General features: G+C 31.7%; 3 protein-coding genes across 3 annotated transcripts in view; 2 read left to right on the forward strand and 1 right to left on the reverse strand.

The window, feature by feature from the left end:
* The first annotated feature begins 271 nt into the window (after positions 1 to 271).
* Positions 272 to 3,103, forward strand: LOC125069474 (islet cell autoantigen 1). The gene is made up of 4 exons (XM_047678976.1): positions 272 to 952; positions 1,062 to 1,292; positions 1,597 to 1,842; positions 2,340 to 3,103. Exons 1-4 carry the CDS (start codon positions 383 to 385, stop codon positions 2,556 to 2,558), a joined length of 1,266 nt encoding a protein of 421 aa, XP_047534932.1. The 5' UTR covers positions 272 to 382; the 3' UTR covers positions 2,559 to 3,103.
* Positions 3,104 to 5,988: 2,885 nt separating this feature from the next.
* On the forward strand, positions 5,989 to 16,517 carry LOC125069453 (85/88 kDa calcium-independent phospholipase A2). Its single transcript, XM_047678952.1, has 16 exons — positions 5,989 to 6,022; positions 6,192 to 6,275; positions 6,353 to 6,563; positions 6,646 to 6,736; positions 7,353 to 7,520; positions 7,727 to 7,858; positions 8,182 to 8,359; positions 9,730 to 10,171; positions 11,127 to 11,312; positions 12,370 to 12,638; positions 12,935 to 13,078; positions 13,285 to 13,411; positions 14,233 to 14,378; positions 14,529 to 14,644; positions 15,316 to 15,530; positions 15,916 to 16,517. Exons 2-16 carry the CDS (start codon positions 6,263 to 6,265, stop codon positions 15,917 to 15,919), a joined length of 2,442 nt encoding a protein of 813 aa, XP_047534908.1. The 5' UTR covers positions 5,989 to 6,022; positions 6,192 to 6,262; the 3' UTR covers positions 15,920 to 16,517.
* Positions 16,518 to 16,542: 25 nt separating this feature from the next.
* LOC125069454 (protein cueball) overlaps positions 16,543 to 21,043 on the reverse strand; it is a 35,346-nt gene continuing 30,845 nt past the window's right edge. The window contains exon 7 of the mRNA XM_047678953.1: positions 16,543 to 18,979. Within this exon, the coding sequence (XP_047534909.1) occupies positions 18,869 to 18,979 (111 nt within the window). The 3' untranslated portion in view covers positions 16,543 to 18,868. The remainder of the gene's footprint in view (positions 18,980 to 21,043) is intronic.

Below are 21,043 nucleotides of genomic sequence, written 5' to 3' on the forward strand. Positions count from 1 at the left end.
AAATATGGCGTCATAGACAAGAGACAAATAAGGCTGAATACCTACAATGGATGTTCCTAATTATTTTAAGCAGAATATTCCAACGCATTAAATATTATTAGAAATAATTTTAATCAATAAAATGAAATAAAACAATTTCTATATATATTATATGGGATTAGCTTGAGAAGTACATACCATAAATTTTTAAATATATTGTACAATGTCTGTGGCTATAATTCTATTATAAGCTGTGAAAACTGAAAAGTGACATTTTTTATCTTTCAGTCTCTAAAAAGTAAAAACTGAACGTCACTATTTTCAGTATTTTCAGGAGCAAAATGATGATATTTGTGACTATACTATAAATTTTCATATTTAAGTTAAAAGAAGTGTTGTAAATATGATGCAACATCAATATTGGGTGACTAAAAAGACTGTTTTAAAAAGATTAGGAACTAAAGAAGATGATTGTATTGTTTCATCCGACGCCGAGCTTGATGCAAAATTAGAATTGTTTCGATCAATATCCGATAGTTGTTTGCAATTACAACGAGTTTTAGATCAGTACCAAGAACGCCTATGTATTTTAGCTCAAGAAGAGAACGCTTTAGGAAAATTTTTACGTGATGCTGGAAAAGTTGGCGACGCTTCAGGGAAACACATGGTATCGGCTGGTAAAGCTATTTCTTATTCAGGCCAGCAGCGCCTATCTATAAGACCGCCATTGTTAAGGCTTTATCATGAAGTGGAGACGTTTAGAGTTCGCGCTGTGAAAGATATGCGAGCAACAGTGTCTGCGATGGAAAAAGCCCGCATCGAGTACCGCGCTGCTCTAAGCTGGATGAAGTCTACTAGCGCCCAATTAGATCCCGACACTGGACGTGGGCTTGATAATTACCGAAAAGCGCAACGACAGGTTCGCGAGAGTAAGAAGAGTTTTGATAAATTGACCTTAGATGTTTTACAGAAGGTGAGAAAGTAATTACTAATTAAATATATTACATTTTATATGTTAATTTGAATATCATATATTTTTTCTTTGAAGATATAAAGTCATTTATGGTGATATAACTTTTTAGATTGATTTATTAGCTGCTGCAAGATGTAACATGTTTTCTCATGTTCTATCAAACTACCAAAATTCCTTTTTAAATTTTTCAACAAAAGTGACTCAAACTTTGCAAGCTACTGTGGATACTATGAATGAAACTCCACAATACGAATTTAGTATTCTAAAAAGTTTAGGAGAAATGGAATCCAACCAAGATGAAGACGCTGCACCAGATAAAGATCAGATGTTATTTTTCCAGGTAATATTTGAAAGCCATAATTCATCATTATGCAAAACTGCTAATCTACATATATTTAACAGATTTCACTATCATAAACTAGCGACCCACTCTGACGTTACATGGAAACAATTTATTAATAAATAAAATGATATGACATAAATGTAATGTATTCCTTACAACACTCAGGAATAAAATAGCCTTCTACCTTCCTGCTACCCCTAAAAGCAAATAAATTTTACACCTTCATAATATTAGTATTATAAAGACTAATTAGTAATTTAGCTAAATGTTTAGTTAATCGATTTAATTAAATAAAATTCAGGATGATTACAAAGATGAAAAGCAAGAAAAGCCTTCAACTGATGCTAAAGATGCTAAAAACGATAATGAAAAACAACCATCCAATGACAACAATGAAGAACCATCAACATCGACCAATCTGATTGATACGGAAAACCAAGCATCAACTAACAATGAAGATATTAATGAAGATTTAGCAGGCCTGCAACTTGATTGTGGGGATATTCCAGCTAATTTTGGATCCTTTATGCCTTCCCAACTATTACAGGTAATAAGATTAATATAAAATAAACCAAATATTTTATTATTTTTATTTTTTTATGTGGATTGTTTTAATAAATCATCACGAGATATAATATATTCAAGCATTATTGATTTTTCTTGTCTGTGGCGAAAGATAACATTGTGAATAAATTGTCCTTTTTTGAACGAAAATCTGCATCATGTCATCAACCAACCTACTACATACTTAACAAAATAAGTCATCTGATTATATTGTAAGAGACTAATACTTCAAAAGCAATTTCATTTATAAAAAATCTGTTTTGTAAGTAAAGGATTCATTTGGAAGCATTTATCAGTTGGTATAAAGGCTTATTAGAATTAAATTTATAAAACTTTCAACTTTGTCTTATGTTTTAAATATGTATCTTTTAAATTCATCCTAAAGAAGTAATAAAAAATATACGTAGACATGTAACAAAGTATAATAATATAAAAAAAAAATGTTAACATAATTTTAATAAAAAGCATTTTCTATTTCAGAACATAAATACCAACCTTTTACAAGGATCATTGGCTCCAGTCCACATTAATAATGTAAAACCAACTAACCAGCCAACAACGAGCCAACATCAAATTACAAAAACTGTACCAAAGAAGGAAGACAAGGCAGCTTGGTTTAAATTATTTGCTGAATTGGATCCACTTGCAAATCCTGATAATTTACCTGGATCTAATGCGAATCAAAGTCATGCAGCTTGAATATTATAAAAAGAATGAATATTGTAAAAGGAAGTGGTCCATTGGTAATAATTTGAATAATTAATTTTCTTGCGTGTTGTCTATCATTTATATATAAATCATATAGATAATATTTAATTGTGTGAAAGATACAACATAATCTTAACATGAACAATGTTTAGGTTACAGTCAATATATCTTAACTTTGTCACTTTCCAATAATCACATGCTTACAGTTTTATAAAAATAATAATGTTTGGATAAAATGACAGACAAATTACAAATTAATTTCTAAATAGTGAAATCAAAAATATTTGAAATATAACCAATTTTGGTGATACCTTTGAAAGCTAATGCCTTTGAAATTGATTATCAATGATGTTGACTCTGTATAAGTTTAAAAAGATCCGTGATACAAACCACATACACCATTCCAGTGAAAATTTTATGTTTGTTCAATAAATAAAAAAGCATTAACATACTGCCACGCATTTGAGGTGCGCAATACCAAAAATATTGCTACAATAGTCTTGTGGCCTCAATTTTTATTGATTACTTAAACAAAATATATATATATATATATATATATATATATATATATATATATATGTATATTAATGCATGGTAAGGCTTACGGAACACTGTTTCTTTTATATAAATGTAACTATACTGGGTATATATAATGTTAATTAATATGTACCTAAGATATGTATGAGGGACAATTGTCCATTTATTTTTCAAAGTTTAAGATTATGTATTAGTTGTTAATAGTTTTGGTATTAATATGAGTGCACTGTTGATTGGAATATGGAAGAAATCATCAATCAATATATTTAGTTAAATCTAAACATACTAAACTTTAAAGGTCAATGTTTTTATTAAATTGACTTTTGCCAAAAAATAGAAAAAATCAAAATAATACAAAATAAATAATAATATAAATGTCAGTTAATTTTTTTTTATTTAATGTTAAATGTGATTTCATTTTAAACTAAATATATATATTATTGATATGTAGTGTACTACATACTACGTAAATTTAGTTAAATATGTTTTAATTTAATTACAAATATATTAATTTTTAAAAGATTATGTAAAATTACTTAATACTTGTTTATTTACCTAATGTTTATATAATATATTATTGACGCAAGTGTTTATGCTTTTAATATCATAGTACTATTATTTAAGAAGATATTTTTAGGTTGAACATTAAAATTGAGTGCATAGATCTATTCTCTTACGAAGTTGTGTACCTGTACGATAAATTATTAATGCGTGCATTAATATGACTGACTCTCATGCCTACAAGATTTCTTAGTGTGGGTGAGATGATTAATGTACAAAAAAAAAAACAGAAAAAATTTACAAATAAGGTTTTATTTGTTACTTATAGCGATAATTTAACATGAGGTGCGCGCTTTCGTAAGTGAAAAGATTATTAGCTTATGACGGATAATTTTTCACATCATTGACATATTAGATTAAGTCAAACATTCCTTAATTTACAAATACGTAGTCATTATTGTCTTGGCACACAACAAATTACATATGGTTGGTCGTCTTTATGTAATAACATTGTTTTTGTATTAAAAATATAAAATATTCCCCCATTTGCTCTTTCTAGTCAAGTGAATTTCATTTAAAATGAATACAATACCAAAGATTTTGTTGAAATATTATTATAAAAATATTTATGTTAAATTTACATCCAACAGCATTATTGTAATCTCTTTATATTTTAATCTATAAAAATAAAATTGGTGTTCTACTTTATTGCAGTTTGTTTTTTTCTAATAGAATAAGCAATAGTTATGTATAATAATTTATTACATTGCATAGGTGTAAAACCTTATAATTTCCACGAATCATTGATATTAAATAGTGTAAAATTAATCATAAAAAAAAAAGTTTATTTGAAGTACTTTACCATAACCAATTTAAAAAAAGGGATTACGGATTACCTTACGATGTTTAATAATGGTTTTCTAAATATCTACTAATTTAATGATTAACTTATTTAATACTAGGTATTCAAATCAAAGGTAATTTTGTCGAATTACGGCTCCACCTTAAAACAGCTCCAATTTTTTCCTAAGGTTATGGTGTACATCATTACCGAATATCTTAAGAATATGCAATAATATGGTGGTGCATGCTATAAATTGGGAATCGGAATTAATTTATTCTGATTTAAAATCCTCCAAACTCTAGGGGGATTCTCGGGGTACCTAGAACCGCCCTAGACCTTGCGGCGCCTATTGAGGCGGGGGGAGAAGGTGCGCGTACCGGTTTTTCCTCCTCGGTCGTCTTCGGCGGAGCGGGTTGCAATATTATAATTTCGAAGGAGCGCATCTCCGACCAGCACGCCTCGCTACCAAGCATCGCGTTAAGCCCCCACGGCACTCAGCAGTACGCCGTGTCCATTGGCGCACCACACTCGTGGCAGGAGGGTGACACCTCCCGCCAAGCTATCCCGTGCAGGTACTCACCGAAGCATCAGTGTCCGGTATGTACCTAAGCATGTAAAAAATCTTTTTTTTTTAGTTTTACGAGGAGGACATGCATTTACGCATGCCGCCTGGTCGGGAGACCGGGACGGGTTTGTGTGACTCAGGAGCCTTCTGTCCCGTCCTACCCACTGTAACCTCGTCGAGTTTCAACCGCGCCGCATAATTGTCGGGCTACGGGAACGCTCGTGGCTTACTATCGCGGCCCCGCCAGCGGCAAGGGCGCGCCTTCCTCCTCTGCCTCCGTCCCGTACCGTGACGGATTCCTAAGAGTCCGCCACTGGAGGCCATGGGTAAAATATTTTTTGTTGTTACTGACTAATCTTTTTAATTTACTGCGTTTCGATGGGTAGACTGCGAGAAAATAAATTATATATGTATATATATAGGTATGTACAACATATTTCACACGTTTATTATTTTACATAGTACAAACTAAAATCGAATTCATGGCAAGTGTTTGCAATATAAGGTAAAACATAATTTTAACTATAAGTATAAAGTATGTTGTTAATTTTTTTTTAAAGAAAAAGCATTACTCTTTTTATTATACGACTTTAATAATCCATATATCAGATTTTAAAATAAAAGGTAAATGAAGCGCGCGAATTATATATAATATAATAATTATAAATAATAGATTATGTGTAACAAAAGCGAATACAACAGTGCATTTATAATTAAATACAATTTTATGTAATTTCTTTATGAAAAATGATTTTTTTGTTAGTCAATTATGAATGTTGAAAACCTACTTCTAAACTATTAACATTATTTAAAAGAAATTATCGCATTATTCTAATATAAAATTCTGATCTAATTAAATTATTTGGATGTTTAACAACATCTGTGGTTCAATATCACTCAAACAAAGAAAAATAATCATAATACAAAATTACAAATCAGAAATCATTAAACCAACTCTGTCATATCTGTCAGAGTTGTGTCAGAGCATAAAATCACTTCAAATAACATGTACGTATAATTTGTGTTTAAATTTTCTAATAATTAGATAAATTATTTGTCTTGTGAAGTCGTCAGTAAGCATATAGTTACTACGTTTTATTAAATTTTAGCCAATATCTAACAAATGACCTTTTATTTAGTTTTGTGATTAAAAACTCTATTGGATTTTCTTTTACAGCATAAGCGGTATCACAACAATATAAAATCTAATTCGAAAAATTCTATTAATGTGAATTTTATAAATCCAAGATGTTGAATTCATGTAAGTGTATTTTAGGAAATTACACATCATTTTATCATACATATTTTGGCGTTAATAATGATTATTTTTTGCAATAGTTATCCGGGGAATTTTTAACATTGAGGAACCGCCTAATAAAGTTCTAGAAGTTAGATCAGACAATTATATATCTCGACCGATACAACAAAGAGCTGACTCAATGTTACTTTATGGACCAACTGCATCTTCTGATCGCAATAATCCACGGGATAAATATTATGAAATAATTCTACACAAACCATTTACAGTGAGCATGCACCATATGTACAGGTATGTCATTAATCTTTTTAATTTAATGATTTATTTCTACTATTAAGATGTACAACAGTAAATATTTTTCATTTGTCATCAGTTTATTGCGTACTGAGGATCTTCGGACTTGTGAAGAACTATTTACTGTATATAATGAAAAGATTCCGCATTATATTAAAGTAACAAAAGATGTGAGTAAATCTACACAATTTTAAATGTACAAAAGATATTATATACGTATGGCATTACATAACATTCTTAATAATCATATTATTTTATCTGTGTAAATAGGTCAATTGATTACAATTCATAGACATCACACTATTTTTAATTACAAAAACATGAAATATATTTTACATTAGAGTAAAAGGAATTTTACTTATTAGTTATTGTGCATATGCAATTGAAATATTAAAACATTCTTGCCATTTTTCTATCAATTACTAACTAATCATGTAGCTAGATATTGCAACTGATATTTGAGACAATATTTTTATTTTACCACATTTATTTAGTAGCTTTTATAAGTTAAGTAGTGATTAAAATTTAATAAAATAAATAAAATATAATCTTGACTATAAATGGCAATACTTGAATCTTGTTTTAATATCATTTTTGTTTTTTATTTGTGGTACATAATTTAAATTTGAATCAGTTTCAAAAATTAAATAGTGTGGTAATATGTCAAATTCATTATGTGTAATTTAAATTAAGTATACCATTGGTTTTTATTAAATGCTTAATAAGAGTTAATCTTATTGACAATTTTTCCATCCTAACTTATTTATTATATATTATAATTTATAGTGTTCAGTAGCGAGTTTGCAGAGAATCTGTGATACCTTAACTGAGAATAAGTCATGGTCATTAGCTCATATGGTGGCTCATTTTGGCCAGTATGAACTATTTAATGATCCTGATATACAGAGGCAAATAAATGAAGTGGACTCAGTCACGGGAATAACACCTCTAATGGTATAATTTATATTTTATTCTTAATAATTTATTATAGTAATGATGAACAGAGTTAATGTGGATTAAATAATAAAAAAGAGAGGACATTAACAGTAAAAGGAGGTTAACGTTTAATGAAAGAGCTGTAGTATAACTGTGATAATGTTGTTTTTTTTTTTACAAGTTTTCATAATTTAGACTAGTGTTCCAATTTTTTATCTGTGCAGCTATCAATAAAGAATGTCAATGTGCGTATGGTACAGAGCTTAGTTTCATTAAACTGTTCTCTGGACACATTAGACCATCAAGGGAATACTGTGCTACATTTTGCAGCTGCCAGCAACAAAGACATTGTTAATGTAAGTTGTTTACTTAGTTGTTAAATGCTTTTTAATTTTAGCTTGTAGTTTTTCATTGTATTGACAATTATCCATACTATATATATTATAGGATGTAGGAACTTAACAGCTTCAATTTGAATCATTTGTTCTTAGAAATCCATTAAATTATTTTCTAAGTTATAAATTTGCATAAAAATACATACAATACAATATTTATAGTACTTTTTGTATTTTTAATGAATAAATAGTTGTGTAGATATTTATATAGAAAAGAAAATGATTTTGTGAGTTATATCTTTATTTAATGTATCTTAAAGGTTGAATTTTCATTCAATATTTAGATCCTAGTAGGCAAAACATCGAATTTGCTGAACAAATATAACAAACAAGGCTACACCCCTCTGCACATGGCATGTATTGCAAATGCACCGGAATGTGTGCGTGCACTAATAGTTGCTGGGGCTGATGTTAATTTACCCGCTACTCCAGGGACTACTTACACCACTCATGCAATGCCAGGTATGTACTACTTTCGATTTTTCTAATCATTGTTATTTAAATCAGAGAAAAAAAAGACAAACTTCCTTATAATCCTTATAATAAAATAATAAATTCCTAATAATAAAGTAAAAAAAAAAATCTATGCCTTTTTTTCGGTATGAACAGATGAAATAATTAAATTTCAAATAATTGCGTTAAAGTGTATAAAATAAACAATTCGACTAAAAATAAACAAATATTAGATATATAGATAATCAATACAAACATCCTGTCCTTTTCTTGGTTAGAAACTAAACAAATATTATTTTATTTGTGATACAATATTTATTCATCCTATTTATTATTAGTTTTACTTTTATTTATATATTATGTAATAATTTCTCCCTGGTAGCTTCGTGATAAGACAATTGAAAATTATGTTTATCTCCATATAGTATATAACGAAGTCGCTTCCCGCCATTTGTACGCTTAGATCTTTTAAACCACGCGACGGATTTTAATGACGTTTTTATCAACAAACGAAGTTATTCCAGAGGAAAGTTTATGTGTACAATACATGCATATTGTAACAGATAAAAGCCGAGAATTTCAACTAGCTGAATTTCTTTTTATTTTTGCTCTTCGATCTAAAAGTTGTATATAGATCATATTGTACCTGTGACTGTGTAATGTAGTTTAACTATATATTAAAAGCAATATCTTGAATGACAATCTATAAATACAGTTTAATCTGCAACACATCGAATTTCTATAATATAATATATAGATATGAGTTTGTTATTTTTTTTTATTTTAATTTTGAGGTTACACTGCAAGTGCTTTCTCATGACATCCATCCAATGAACCCATTCAAAGTCTTATTCTATTTCAGCGCACCAATATCAATTAATATTGGTGTATAAATAATTTTCCGCGTTTTATGCTATTTCTAGCCTTATTACGCTTATCGCTTTCGGAGAATTCCTGTATTCACATGGGAATCCCGATCTTCATTCTAAACGCGTTAACGCGTCATTATTTGGCGCTCTTCCTAAAATTTAAAGTCATTGAAACATGAAACAATAGTAAATAAACTATAATATCGTAGTTACATTGTTGATATGGCCCAGCTGACTAAGCCACCGAAATACATTACCGCACTAATATAGCATATAAGCGACTGATATGATTATATGGTTTCAGTCTAAAGCGATTTGTTGTCGATAGTTCTTGTGCAAAATGGAATCGAAATGTTTTCTTGCTGATTTTCTACCAGAACTATCAAGTAATTGTCGACGATTTTAATGTTTTATTTTTTTATTAGTGATCTTCTGTGAAAAGTGTGTTAAATATTTTTATTTAATATTATGTATAGAGAAAATGTTCGTTTTGCCCAATGACTGTTACAGGTATAGTTGGTGATGTTCTCCAAGAAAGTCAATCGAAATTATTTCAACAAGACATGAAACGCGGCGGCACACCATTGCATTGGGCTATATCTAGAGAAGTCTTAGAAGCGTTAGCAGATAAAAACTGCGATATTCACGCTAAGAATTTCGATGGAAGAACTGCATTACATATGATGGTATTGCGAGGCAGATTGGAATGTGCCATAGCTTTATTGTCGAGAGGAGCGGAACATTCAATCGGAGATAATGAGGGGAACACGCCTCTTCATTTAGCGGTCAAACAAAAGAATATCACCTTAGTACAAGCTCTGATCGTTTTCGGCGCTGATTTAGAAGCGAAAAATAAAGCAGGCTATACCGCGAGGCATGTTGTCCCGACAGAAATGACAAATAGCAATTTTGACAAGATCTTATATGTTCTGCATGCCGTTGGGGCTCAAAGGTAAATTATATTCTTTTTTTTTTTAAATGATATGTTAAAAGTCTTCCTTAATCTTCAAATTCGAGTAAATGTTAAAAGAGAAGACCTCTGAGAGTAGAGACTGTAATCATTGTATTAAAATAATGTATTCATTGCATTTGCATTACATTTAGTTGCAATAAACCAAAATAAATAAAAATATAATCAGAAAATTTTAATCATCATAATATATAACTACAATATGTAATAGATTATTTACTAAATTTATCTTTATTCCGGCCAAATAAGATTGTACCTATAATAAAGGATTGTTATCCTTAGTTTAGTGATTTGTCGGATACCTCGTCGACGGGCGTGAGTTGGACGCGTTCGTCATTGTAAATTTTAACAAATTCCTAATAGTTCAGTCAGTAAAGACAAAAAGGAGCGTTTAAGGGTTTGGCTCTACAAAGGGTTAAGGAGAGCTGAGAGTTTTTGATTCACAAATGCACTTTTAAGGCTGATAAAATTGTTATCATTTTTTTTCCAGTTATTCTAAGAATCCCGAATATGAATTAGGATAATAAACTATAGTAACATTTACTAAATTTCAACTCTCCTTGATCTTTGGTAAAGAAGAACCCACCCAGTAACTGGACTATAAGCCGAAGAGACCTCCTAGAACACTCATATCGATAAGCCTTTACTTAGTGATATTCATCATATACTGTTTCACTTAACAGCAATATTTAGTATTGAAGGGTGAGCGAGCCAGTGTAATAACATCTCAGATCATCTAAGGCCGGTGGCTCCTTGGCGATGTAAGGAACGGCTAATATTTCATACAGCATGAATGTCTATGGGCGGTGGGGACCGCCCGCCATCAGGTAGCCCACTTGCCCGTCCACCTTCCTATGTAATAGAAAAATATGCCACGCATATGAGTAATGCAAACCGATCAGAAGAGAGTCGTCGGTACAGTGCGTGTGTGCCGCAGGTGCCCGTCGGACGCGAGCGGCTGCGGCGCGGGCTGCGCGGCGCGCGGCGAGTACAACGGCGTGCCGCCGCCCGCCGTGGCCGGCGCCGCGCCGCGCGCGCACGTGCAGGACATGCTCGCCGCCGCCGCCATGGAGCGCGCCGCCGAGCACGCCGCGCAGCGCCCCGCGCACGACAAGTGCGGCCGGTGAGTCGCTCCCGCTTGCGCGATGGCGCCTCACTCTTACGTCTCTTACGCCTCACATCGTACTCATTGAAGGAAACTCGTGCAAGTTTCCTTCACCGAGTACGATGTGAACATTATGAAAAGCTAAGATACAAGCGAGATGAAAAGCTTAACTGCCAGCGGTGAAACCGTCGTGTGATAAGGGGGGGGGGGGGGCAGATGTTAGGTTTAGCGTAGAGAAAACTAACGAAATTGATAATATGCACAACTCATTCAAAAATATTGATGGCTTAGTGTTCGACTCTATCGCACATCTCACCGGTTATTCCAAACTAGCAGTACTGATGTCACCGCGCTCTTAAATGGCTAATGCGTCAATTTAGATTCCAAGAGTGGCTGGGTGATACCATATTGTTTAATTGAGACGATGCCTTTAATGATCTAGAGCAACGGTTGTCGTCGTTATGTTATCAACGAGCTTATAACCAGTTTCTAAACGATAGTGTGCAATTGGAATTATTTAAAAAGTAACTATAGCTATTTATCCTGCATATCTCGATAGTTTAAACTGAACGCTTGAACTCTTCAGTTGCCGGCCCATTAAATTATGAGATTAATGAAATAGAGGATGCACTTGTGTTTACGCACATACTAAAGTTCTTTAAATGAAATAGGAAAAAAGTTAAACAAACCTTAGATTTACATCATTCGTGCGATTTCCTTATAACTCAACTATATTGTGCAATACTTACAGTTCTTGATTAATATATCTTTATTTATAACACAACACTATTACACTTAACTACTTATTTGCACTTTATTTTTCCTTCTAAAATTCTTAAAACACTTTCGTCGACGTTCAAAACGCCATTTTTCGCAAATCCACAGTGAATATCATAGATTAATCAAGCTCTCGACCAATGATATTGCGTCAATTTGCTGTCAAATGTTACTTATTTGGCTTTTCTCTCGTTTTATGATTGGAATAGAGTGTAGAACTTATTGAACCCTCGTAAAGCCGGGACGGGGCTAGTTGATACTAAAAAATATTTTTCATCTATAAATTTTATATTTTTAGCTTACTCTGCTTGGACGGAGGCGGTATAAAGGGCCTGGTATTGGTGCAGATTTTATTAAATCTCGAGGCAGTTGTCGGGAAACCGATCATCGAATGCTTCGATTGGGTGGCCGGGACCAGTACCGGAGGTATCCTGGCATTAGCCTTGGCCTGTGGAAAAAGTCTTAGAGATTGCCAGAAGTTATATTTTGGGATGAAAGAGCATGCTTTTGTGGGAAGTAGACCTTATCCTACCGAACCCCTGGAGACCATTCTTAAGGATTGCTTGGGTTTGTGTTTTTGTTTATTATTGTTGTAATTGTAAGACCTGTTAATACCATTCCTAAGAATTTAATCTACGTAATACAAGTGTCAATGTTAAGTAACTTAAATTTTTTAACCTAATGTTGTTAACACCACTTTATTTCTTTTCATTTTCTTAAATTTTTGTAAACTATATTATTTTCTTTCTTTTTTTATGTTTTTGGGTAGTCTAATTTTATCAAAGCAAAATTAAATTTTTTATTCAATTTGTGTTTCTTCTGATCTTATAATTGACATTGACATGACATTGACACATTTTCAGGAACTGAAAGAGTAATGGCAGATATCGACCATCCAAAGCTGATGATTCTGGCCGTACTAGCAGATAGGAAACCCTTAGATTTACATATGTTTAGAAATTATCAATCTGCACAAGAGATTCTTACCGAATACAATGGCACCTATAGTGAGTATTTTACCATACATGTTGCATTTTAGTTTGCAGGACAATTTCGTTATTGATAATATATTATATATCAATCAGTATATATATATATGTTAAGGGACGTTAGATATAAATTAGGTATAACTTGTCTTAGAGGGCTACTAGGTGGCTAGTCATAAAGTTTTATAACAACATTATCAATAAAACATATGTTTCAACCATTCTAGGCCCAATGATGGAGGGCGGCGACCAGTCGTGGGTGCTGTCACCGCCCCTGCCGCCCGCCGAGCAGCTCGTGTGGCAGGCCGCCCGCGCCACCGGCGCCGCGCCCTCATACTTCCGCTCCTCCGGCAGGTACGCACACGTAGACCGAGAGAGCGAGAGACGGAGAGGTAGGGGAAACGAGAGTAAAAGAGATAGCATATAGAAATAGTACTGAGTGATAAATGAGAATTATTTCTAATGGTACACTCTTCGTCTGTTGTGGTTGGTTAACATAAAATTTAATATACAAATATATTGTACATAAAGCATTTTACACATTCATAGATGTCTTAGATTTACTCCAATTGAAGGAGAAAAAAAGGCAGATAGGAAAAAGAAACTACTTTAACCTTAAATTGACATAATGATTTAATCATTAGTGACTAATTGTGGATTTAGTAATCAAATAATAATAGTGTAAAAATTAATCAGAGATTTTTTTTTAATTAAAAAATAGAATTTTTTTGAAACGGGCATTATTGACCAAGAAACTAAAAATTAAAAACTACATATTCGGGACTATATGAGTCGGGACCTATTTGTCAGCACATGAACTAAACAGAAGTATTTCTAATAGTATCAATCGCCATTATTTTTCGTTAACTTATTACTAACATGAAACCACATACCTAGGGATACTGATAAATGGACCACCTAATGGTAAATCGGCATCACTATCCATAAACATTGTAATTAAATAAATATTAATCATTCCTTACATCGCCAATGTGCACTAACCTTGGGAACTAAGAAGTCCTATCTCTATGCTGGCTCACTCACCATTCAAACCGCAACAATAATTTGTACGACTGTTCAATGGTAGTAATAAGTGACGTATATCTACCCAGACTTGCACTAAACCCCACCATAAAGTGTTGATCAGAATTCTACTGTTTTATTTATTTTTACAGATATCTAGATGGTGGACTTATCGGTAATAATCCAACTTTGGACGCATTAACTGAGCTGACTGAACTGAGTTACGCATTGGAAGCAACGGGTCAACATGATAAAGCTAAGGTGGCGCGTCCTAAAGTCATCGTTTCTTGTGGAACAGGTTAGTAAACACTAATGGAAGTGTTTTTTTTTTAATATGTGATGTGCTCAGCCTGTGAATATTCCATAGCCTCATCTTTTTCCACTATATTTAAGTAAGGGCTAATTATTTAATTTAAATGCTTAAAATTGAATTTATTTTAAATTTCAGGATTGGTGCCACTGACAGAGTTAAAGGATATAGATATTTTCAAGCCTGAGGGTCTCTTCGAAACGGCGGCGTTAGCTTTTAAACTGCCGAAAATGGGAAGCCTCTTGGTCGATCAGGTTTGCGCTCGTTTTGTTTATTGGAATATAAATTGATATATATTTACAGCTCCAGTCTCTTGTCGTTGAGGGTACCTAGGGTCTTATACTTATTTATATAAGTATAAGAATACATAATGCAAGGTGTTTTGGTGTAATAAAATGCGTACCTTTTGTGGTAAGGTGTTCCAAGACTAAAATGGGGGTGTCCTTATTACTTTTAGGCTCAGATGTTTCATAACAGTCGCATATATTATTTTTGATTTCACGGGCTCATATACATCTATATAATATTTAATTAATTTATTTTTAAATTGAGTTTACTATTATTGTCGTAGTATTAGAGTATAAAATTATTACTTAAATCTTCAATTTCTCTACAAGTTTTTACTATTAATTATTTATGTATTATTTGATTTTTAGCTGGGTCTATAATTTGTTCTATTCCTTCTCAGAGCCTTTGTTTTAACCAGTAAGGTCAATCGTTATTTTGGAGTCAGTGTGTGTGAGAGTATTAAGAATAGCTTTGGGATTTTCGAGATCTCATTTCGTGTCAATGACATTGATTCAATAAAGTCCTTCTTTACTCACTCATCCTTCCACCAATATCCGTCTGGTTAATAAGATTTAAAAATACCAAATAATCAAGACGGTTTAACAGTATTAAATTATGTTTATGGCTGTCGTTGCAGGCGACGCAGTCGGACGGGCGCGTGGTGGAGCGCGCGCGCGCGTGGGCGGCGGCGCTGGGCGCGCCCTACTACCGCTTCACGCCGCAGCTGTCGGACGACGTGGCGCTCAACGAGCGCGCCGACGAGCGCCTCGTGCCCGCGCTGTGGGAGGCGCACGCCTACATGCGCGCGCACCGCGACCGCCTCGCCGAGCTGGCCGCCGTGCTGCGCGACGCGTACGTACCGCGCGCCCCCCCGCCCCGCCCCCGGGCCCCGCGCCCCCGGGGCGATTTTGAATTTCGAAATGAAATTAAAAAGATATTTTTTTGTTTATTTCCGGCTAGAAAAAAAATAAGCACGAGTTTTAAATATAAAAACCTTCCTCTTCAATCGCTCTGTTTATTTATGAAAATCGCATTAAAATCCGTTGCGTTATTTTTATATTAGTTTACAAGATCTAAGCTTGCAGACGACGGGTGATGACTTTGTTTTATACTATGTAGAGAAGAATAAATAAATTAATATAAATAATATTATTTTGAAAAAGAGTAAAGATCATTTATTTGAGATATGTGTCCTTGTCTAAGTATTTTTGTTTAATTATTAATATTTTGTTTTCAGGTGAATTGTTATATAGAAAATATTCTACACGCACACCGCTTGGCTGTCAAGCGTCACGTACCTTGCTAGGTGTAATCAAGCTGAAAGCTTATTTATATTCCAATATTACTTATGGGTATGTCTTTTAGTTTATAGAGATATAAATCTGCATTAAGTCAGTTGTTACTTGTTACAGGTTAGTTATAACGGAAAAAATCTCCATAGTTGATAATTAGCACTTGTGTGTGATATTGAAATAGAAAATGTATTAATTATTACATTTTTAGTATAAGACGTAATATATGTAATCTATATGACATGAAATAGTAATTTTAATATTTATTTTCAAATGTTTTTTGGTGTTGAGAGTTGTGTGTATTGATTGTGTACATTTATTCTAGAATTAGAATGTGACTAGTCAACCTTTAAAACTTTATGTGACTTGGTATATCGTAATAATGAATTCTGAGCTTTCAATATTATGTACTAAATGTAATATGTAAACCTTGTAGCTTAAATATAAGGTCGATATTGGCGCAGCTGTTTTTTCATCCTGTATTGTAACTGTGATATTTCAAAATTCTGTAAAATGAAGAGAATAAATAATTGTTACCGAGGTAAAATGTATTTTATTACAGAAACACAGGATTTAATTTGCAAAGCACTTTATTTGTAAAAGTTTTCACTAATGGAGGCTCATACAAAGACTCAATAATATCACATTTCTGATGTGGATATTATTAATCCACGAACTAAGCTAATTCTAATAAAAATGTTATACTAAATTAACTAACTATACTAAGTACCAACATTAAGTGTTTGAAGCGAAACAGAAAATGAATGTGCCTCTCACGGTCAACAGTGTGGTAACATATCCAAATAAAGACAGAAATTTTGAACAAATTATTTAAAAGAAAATGTAGATGCGAGTAATTTTGTGAGATTCTACAAAAAAAAAAAAGAAAATTTGACACCAAGTATTATAACAAACGGCATACAAATTTGTTATATTCAAACATGTGTATAGCCAGGGTTGGCAACACCAACCAGGAGCAAAACGCAGTATAACCTTCGTACTACATCATAAATTGGTTGCATGTCATGTATTCACATGTAAAAAGTTGTCAGGTGGGTCTTTATTGAACACCTAATTTAGAATGCTAAGCGAGAATGCTCTGAGGTACTTAAAATGATTATACAAATATAGGAACGTAGACTCTTACTCTAAATGTATGTTTAACAAATTATTACCAAATATTATTTGGAAACTTAAGTTTAAATAAACAACGCACATGTAGGATATTCACAAGGTAAATGGTCCATAATGCTTTCAATTTAAATTAACACCAACAAAATTTTACTTTTAATACCATAATTATATAAATATACAATTATTTGTTCATTTTATTTTTCTTATGAATATTATTTGCAATGCTGAAATCATAAAAAGTCAAAAACTGTAATTATTAATATAGTTTTTTGAAATAATACAAGTCGCTATTAATATTAATATTTTCTTAACGTTCCCGGCGAACATACGGGCTAACCTTAACCAATCCTTACATGGCCAACGCAACGCAAACGTTGTGAGCTGTAATGACCCTTTTTAAAACTTAAAACAATAACAAATATTTTAAATCTATTTACAGTAAGCGATCTGTATTGTTTGACACAACTAAAAACCCTTCAATTTTGGTTTCTTTACTACTGATAATGAAAATCACACTACGTTATAGCTTATAGACTTTATATGAACCATGTAAATTTATATATTATTAATATGGAAATATTTAACACGAATTAAGAGAAAATTCTGATCGGTTAATATGTATAAATTATTCAACATTCAAATTCAATCCAAGGATGAAGGGTTGGTAATATTAGAATTTGAAAGCAATGGGACCATTTTCGCTCATTCGTTAAGTGTTTAAAATAAATAAAACTATGAAATTATATTAAATTATTGAATGACAATTTATATACGTATTTATTGCTTGGTGCAAGTTTCAAGTTAATTATTGTCAAAAGCGTAAGAATTGAAACACATTTTCACATTTTTTTTCATTTAAGTAATACAGTTTAAGTGTTTGATATATTTTGTTATAGATTTAAATGGCCTTTACGCTTTTTTTTTTATTTTGATATGCTGCATTTTAATTTCGTAAAGACTGCAACAATTACTTGCTTTTTTTTTAAAATCTTGTTCTTAATTTGAAAAATAAAATAAAGATGTCAGGATAAAATGACTTATTAATTGAAATTAATTTTGTTACAAGTCTAAATTAATAAATAATTAAATAATTTTGATTACTTCAAAAACTTATTTTTATCATTGAACATGTCACTAAGAACGATAAGTATAAAATTATAAAATAATTTAAATAAATATAGGTAAATGCGCCTAATGATCAACTTGCAAATTTACGGAATTTGAGAATTTTGAAAAAAAAATTAAAAAAAATATAACAAACAAAAATAATAATTCAACTAAAATTAAAAGTAAGTACGTGAATTTTTTAAATGTCGATTTTCATAAAATCCTATTAGAAGCCGAGTTTAGCTAAGTTTATAAATGAACATCATGTGAAAAGGCACCTTGTGATACAAAAAATCATATCAAATCAATAATCCGAAATACATTCCAATCTTTTGTACAACCTTAGAATAGGTTAGCTTAAAATCTAATTCTATTGGACTTTTAGCTGCCTTAAAAAATCTATGGGGTCATAGGTTATAAAAGTTACATACTTAATAACATTAAAATATGACAGTCTACTAACGGTATTGCTGTGTTAAGTATCAAAAAATAATTTGTAAATGGCAACCCCGTATTCATAACCTACAATCCATCGAAACCAAAATAACTTTAACGTAACCCGTTAACATGGTTCTCGCGCCCTACATCGAATATCACAATAACCTTTGGACTCATCACCAAGTACATAAGTACGTAAGATATGATTTTCTTTTTTTTTTAATAAATATCGTCTTGTTCCATATTCGCGATTAAATTACGCTTTTCTTCTTTACCAGGTTTTGCATCAACTAGAGTCGGTCGTATCGCGTTTCTTGGTTCAAAGCAGGGCTGAAACAAAAAACAATAAAAATGAAAGAGGTTGTATAGTTTAATACTTTAAAAATTTCTAATTAAAAAAAATATCTCAAATAGATTAAGGTGTTCGAGTTCTATACATATTATAATATAAATAATAATAATCAATACAAATATTAAAGCAAGCTGGAATCGCTATTCGCAGTTGACGTTCGACGTGACGACGTTCTGCAATGCGATTTTGTAAGAATTTATTTCGTATATCACTCGTGAAATGTTGACAACTTATAAATTTTATGATTAAAAAAGTCAATGTCACATATAACATTCTGACATTTCACGCACTTGTTATGCGGTGAGATTCGAGTTTCTTGTTACAGAATAGCCCTACAGATCTACGTTGCAAAACAAAAGAATGTTAATGTAATTAATACGCTTTGACATTATTAATTAGCATAGAAATTAGAATTTATAAATATTTATATGGGCCTGGATTAGTGTTTTCATTGAGGTTAATTAAATAGGTGGACTATTTGTGTACACTGTTGCGTTTCCATTCCATACAAATAGGCGGCAATTTATGTGTCTGGATGTGTTTGCAATGATGAATTTTTAGCAGCAAATTTAAATAGTTATTACAGTCATGTACGTCAGTCTTTGTTAAAATAAAAGAATTAAGTACAATTCTAAGGCGTGTTATTGGTTTGATACACAAACACACACACATATACACACACATAGGTAGTATAAGTTATCAATCGTAACAATGTTAAGTAAAAGAAGTGAAATGAAATCAATTATAATTGTTTTGATTGTGTGAAAGTATTATTATTTTCAAGAATATGAATTGTGCATTTTCCACATCGTAAGTGCTATTACGTTTCACTTGTTCGTGTGTGAAACCCGAGTACGCTACGTTTGAAGAACAGTTGTAGAATAAGATGCGAAAAATATAAGGCACATAATAATTTCATCTTAATTGCTTGAAATGTTTTTAATTGCGTAGCGTGTGTATCGCTAGATATTGTAAAATATCCTCACGCCGCGTCTGTACGCGATTAACTCAAAAACTACCAAACGATTTTTTATACAGTTTTCACTAATGGACGGAGCGATTTATGAGGAATGTTTAGATGTAAATTTTTGAAAAAAATTATATAGATAGAGATAGAGATACTGTATATTATGATATAAATATTTTATGAAGATCTTTATTCTACCCGTGCAAAGCCGGGTATCAAGTCTGATCTAATATATGAAATGCCATTGTACTTTTGTGTTATGAAATAAATAATTTACCAAACATAAACATTAAACGACAAAATGTTTTAAATATTGTTCAATAACATGAAAATATCTTTATCAATAGACGCACAAAAGTTATAAGCTTTTATCAAAGTGTGAATCCACGCGTGAACTTACATAAGTGGATATTGAAAACGTTATATGGATATTTGTTTTGAAATTGCGAGTTTGAATTTTAAACATGAAGTTTATGTGCTAGAATTTCTATACCTTCTAGAATATTCAATGTATGTATTTATTTATTTATATATGTATTAAGATAATAATAAATCACTTTCCTTTTAGATAAACTGTAGGTGTCAACTCTCTCTAAATAGGTATAATTTTAATTATTTAATTGTTTATAAGCTTGATAGCTTCGTACTATCTGTAAGGTCAGTTCTTAAACGTAATTTCTCTGAGTTTCGGTCTGTATTTGAACAAAATCAGTCCTTATGATAAGTAGGTAAGTACTAATATTCTTCGATTAAATATTCTCCATATCGATTTCGCTAATATGCGAATATTAGCTGCAAGACGTTAATTATAAGTATTATCTTAAGAATATAAATAGAGCCTTTTGAGTAGGTAGTGTAGATACATCATTTCTTTATAATTTTGTACAATAAGGTCTATTATTTTACAAAATGTCTATGTAGTACCATTTACTATTATTGCCAGAAATGAAGGAATGTAGACATGAAGTTTAAAATAAAGAAAAGTTTTCTTTCTATAAGAGAAAGAATGGATTGTAACATTATAAATTATCTTATTATGATGTCGTTCTGACCAATTTCGGGAATATCGGCCAAT

Source organism: Vanessa atalanta, chromosome 15 (assembly GCF_905147765.1).
Source record: "Vanessa atalanta chromosome 15, ilVanAtal1.2, whole genome shotgun sequence".
Lineage (NCBI taxonomy): Eukaryota > Metazoa > Arthropoda > Insecta > Lepidoptera > Nymphalidae > Vanessa > Vanessa atalanta.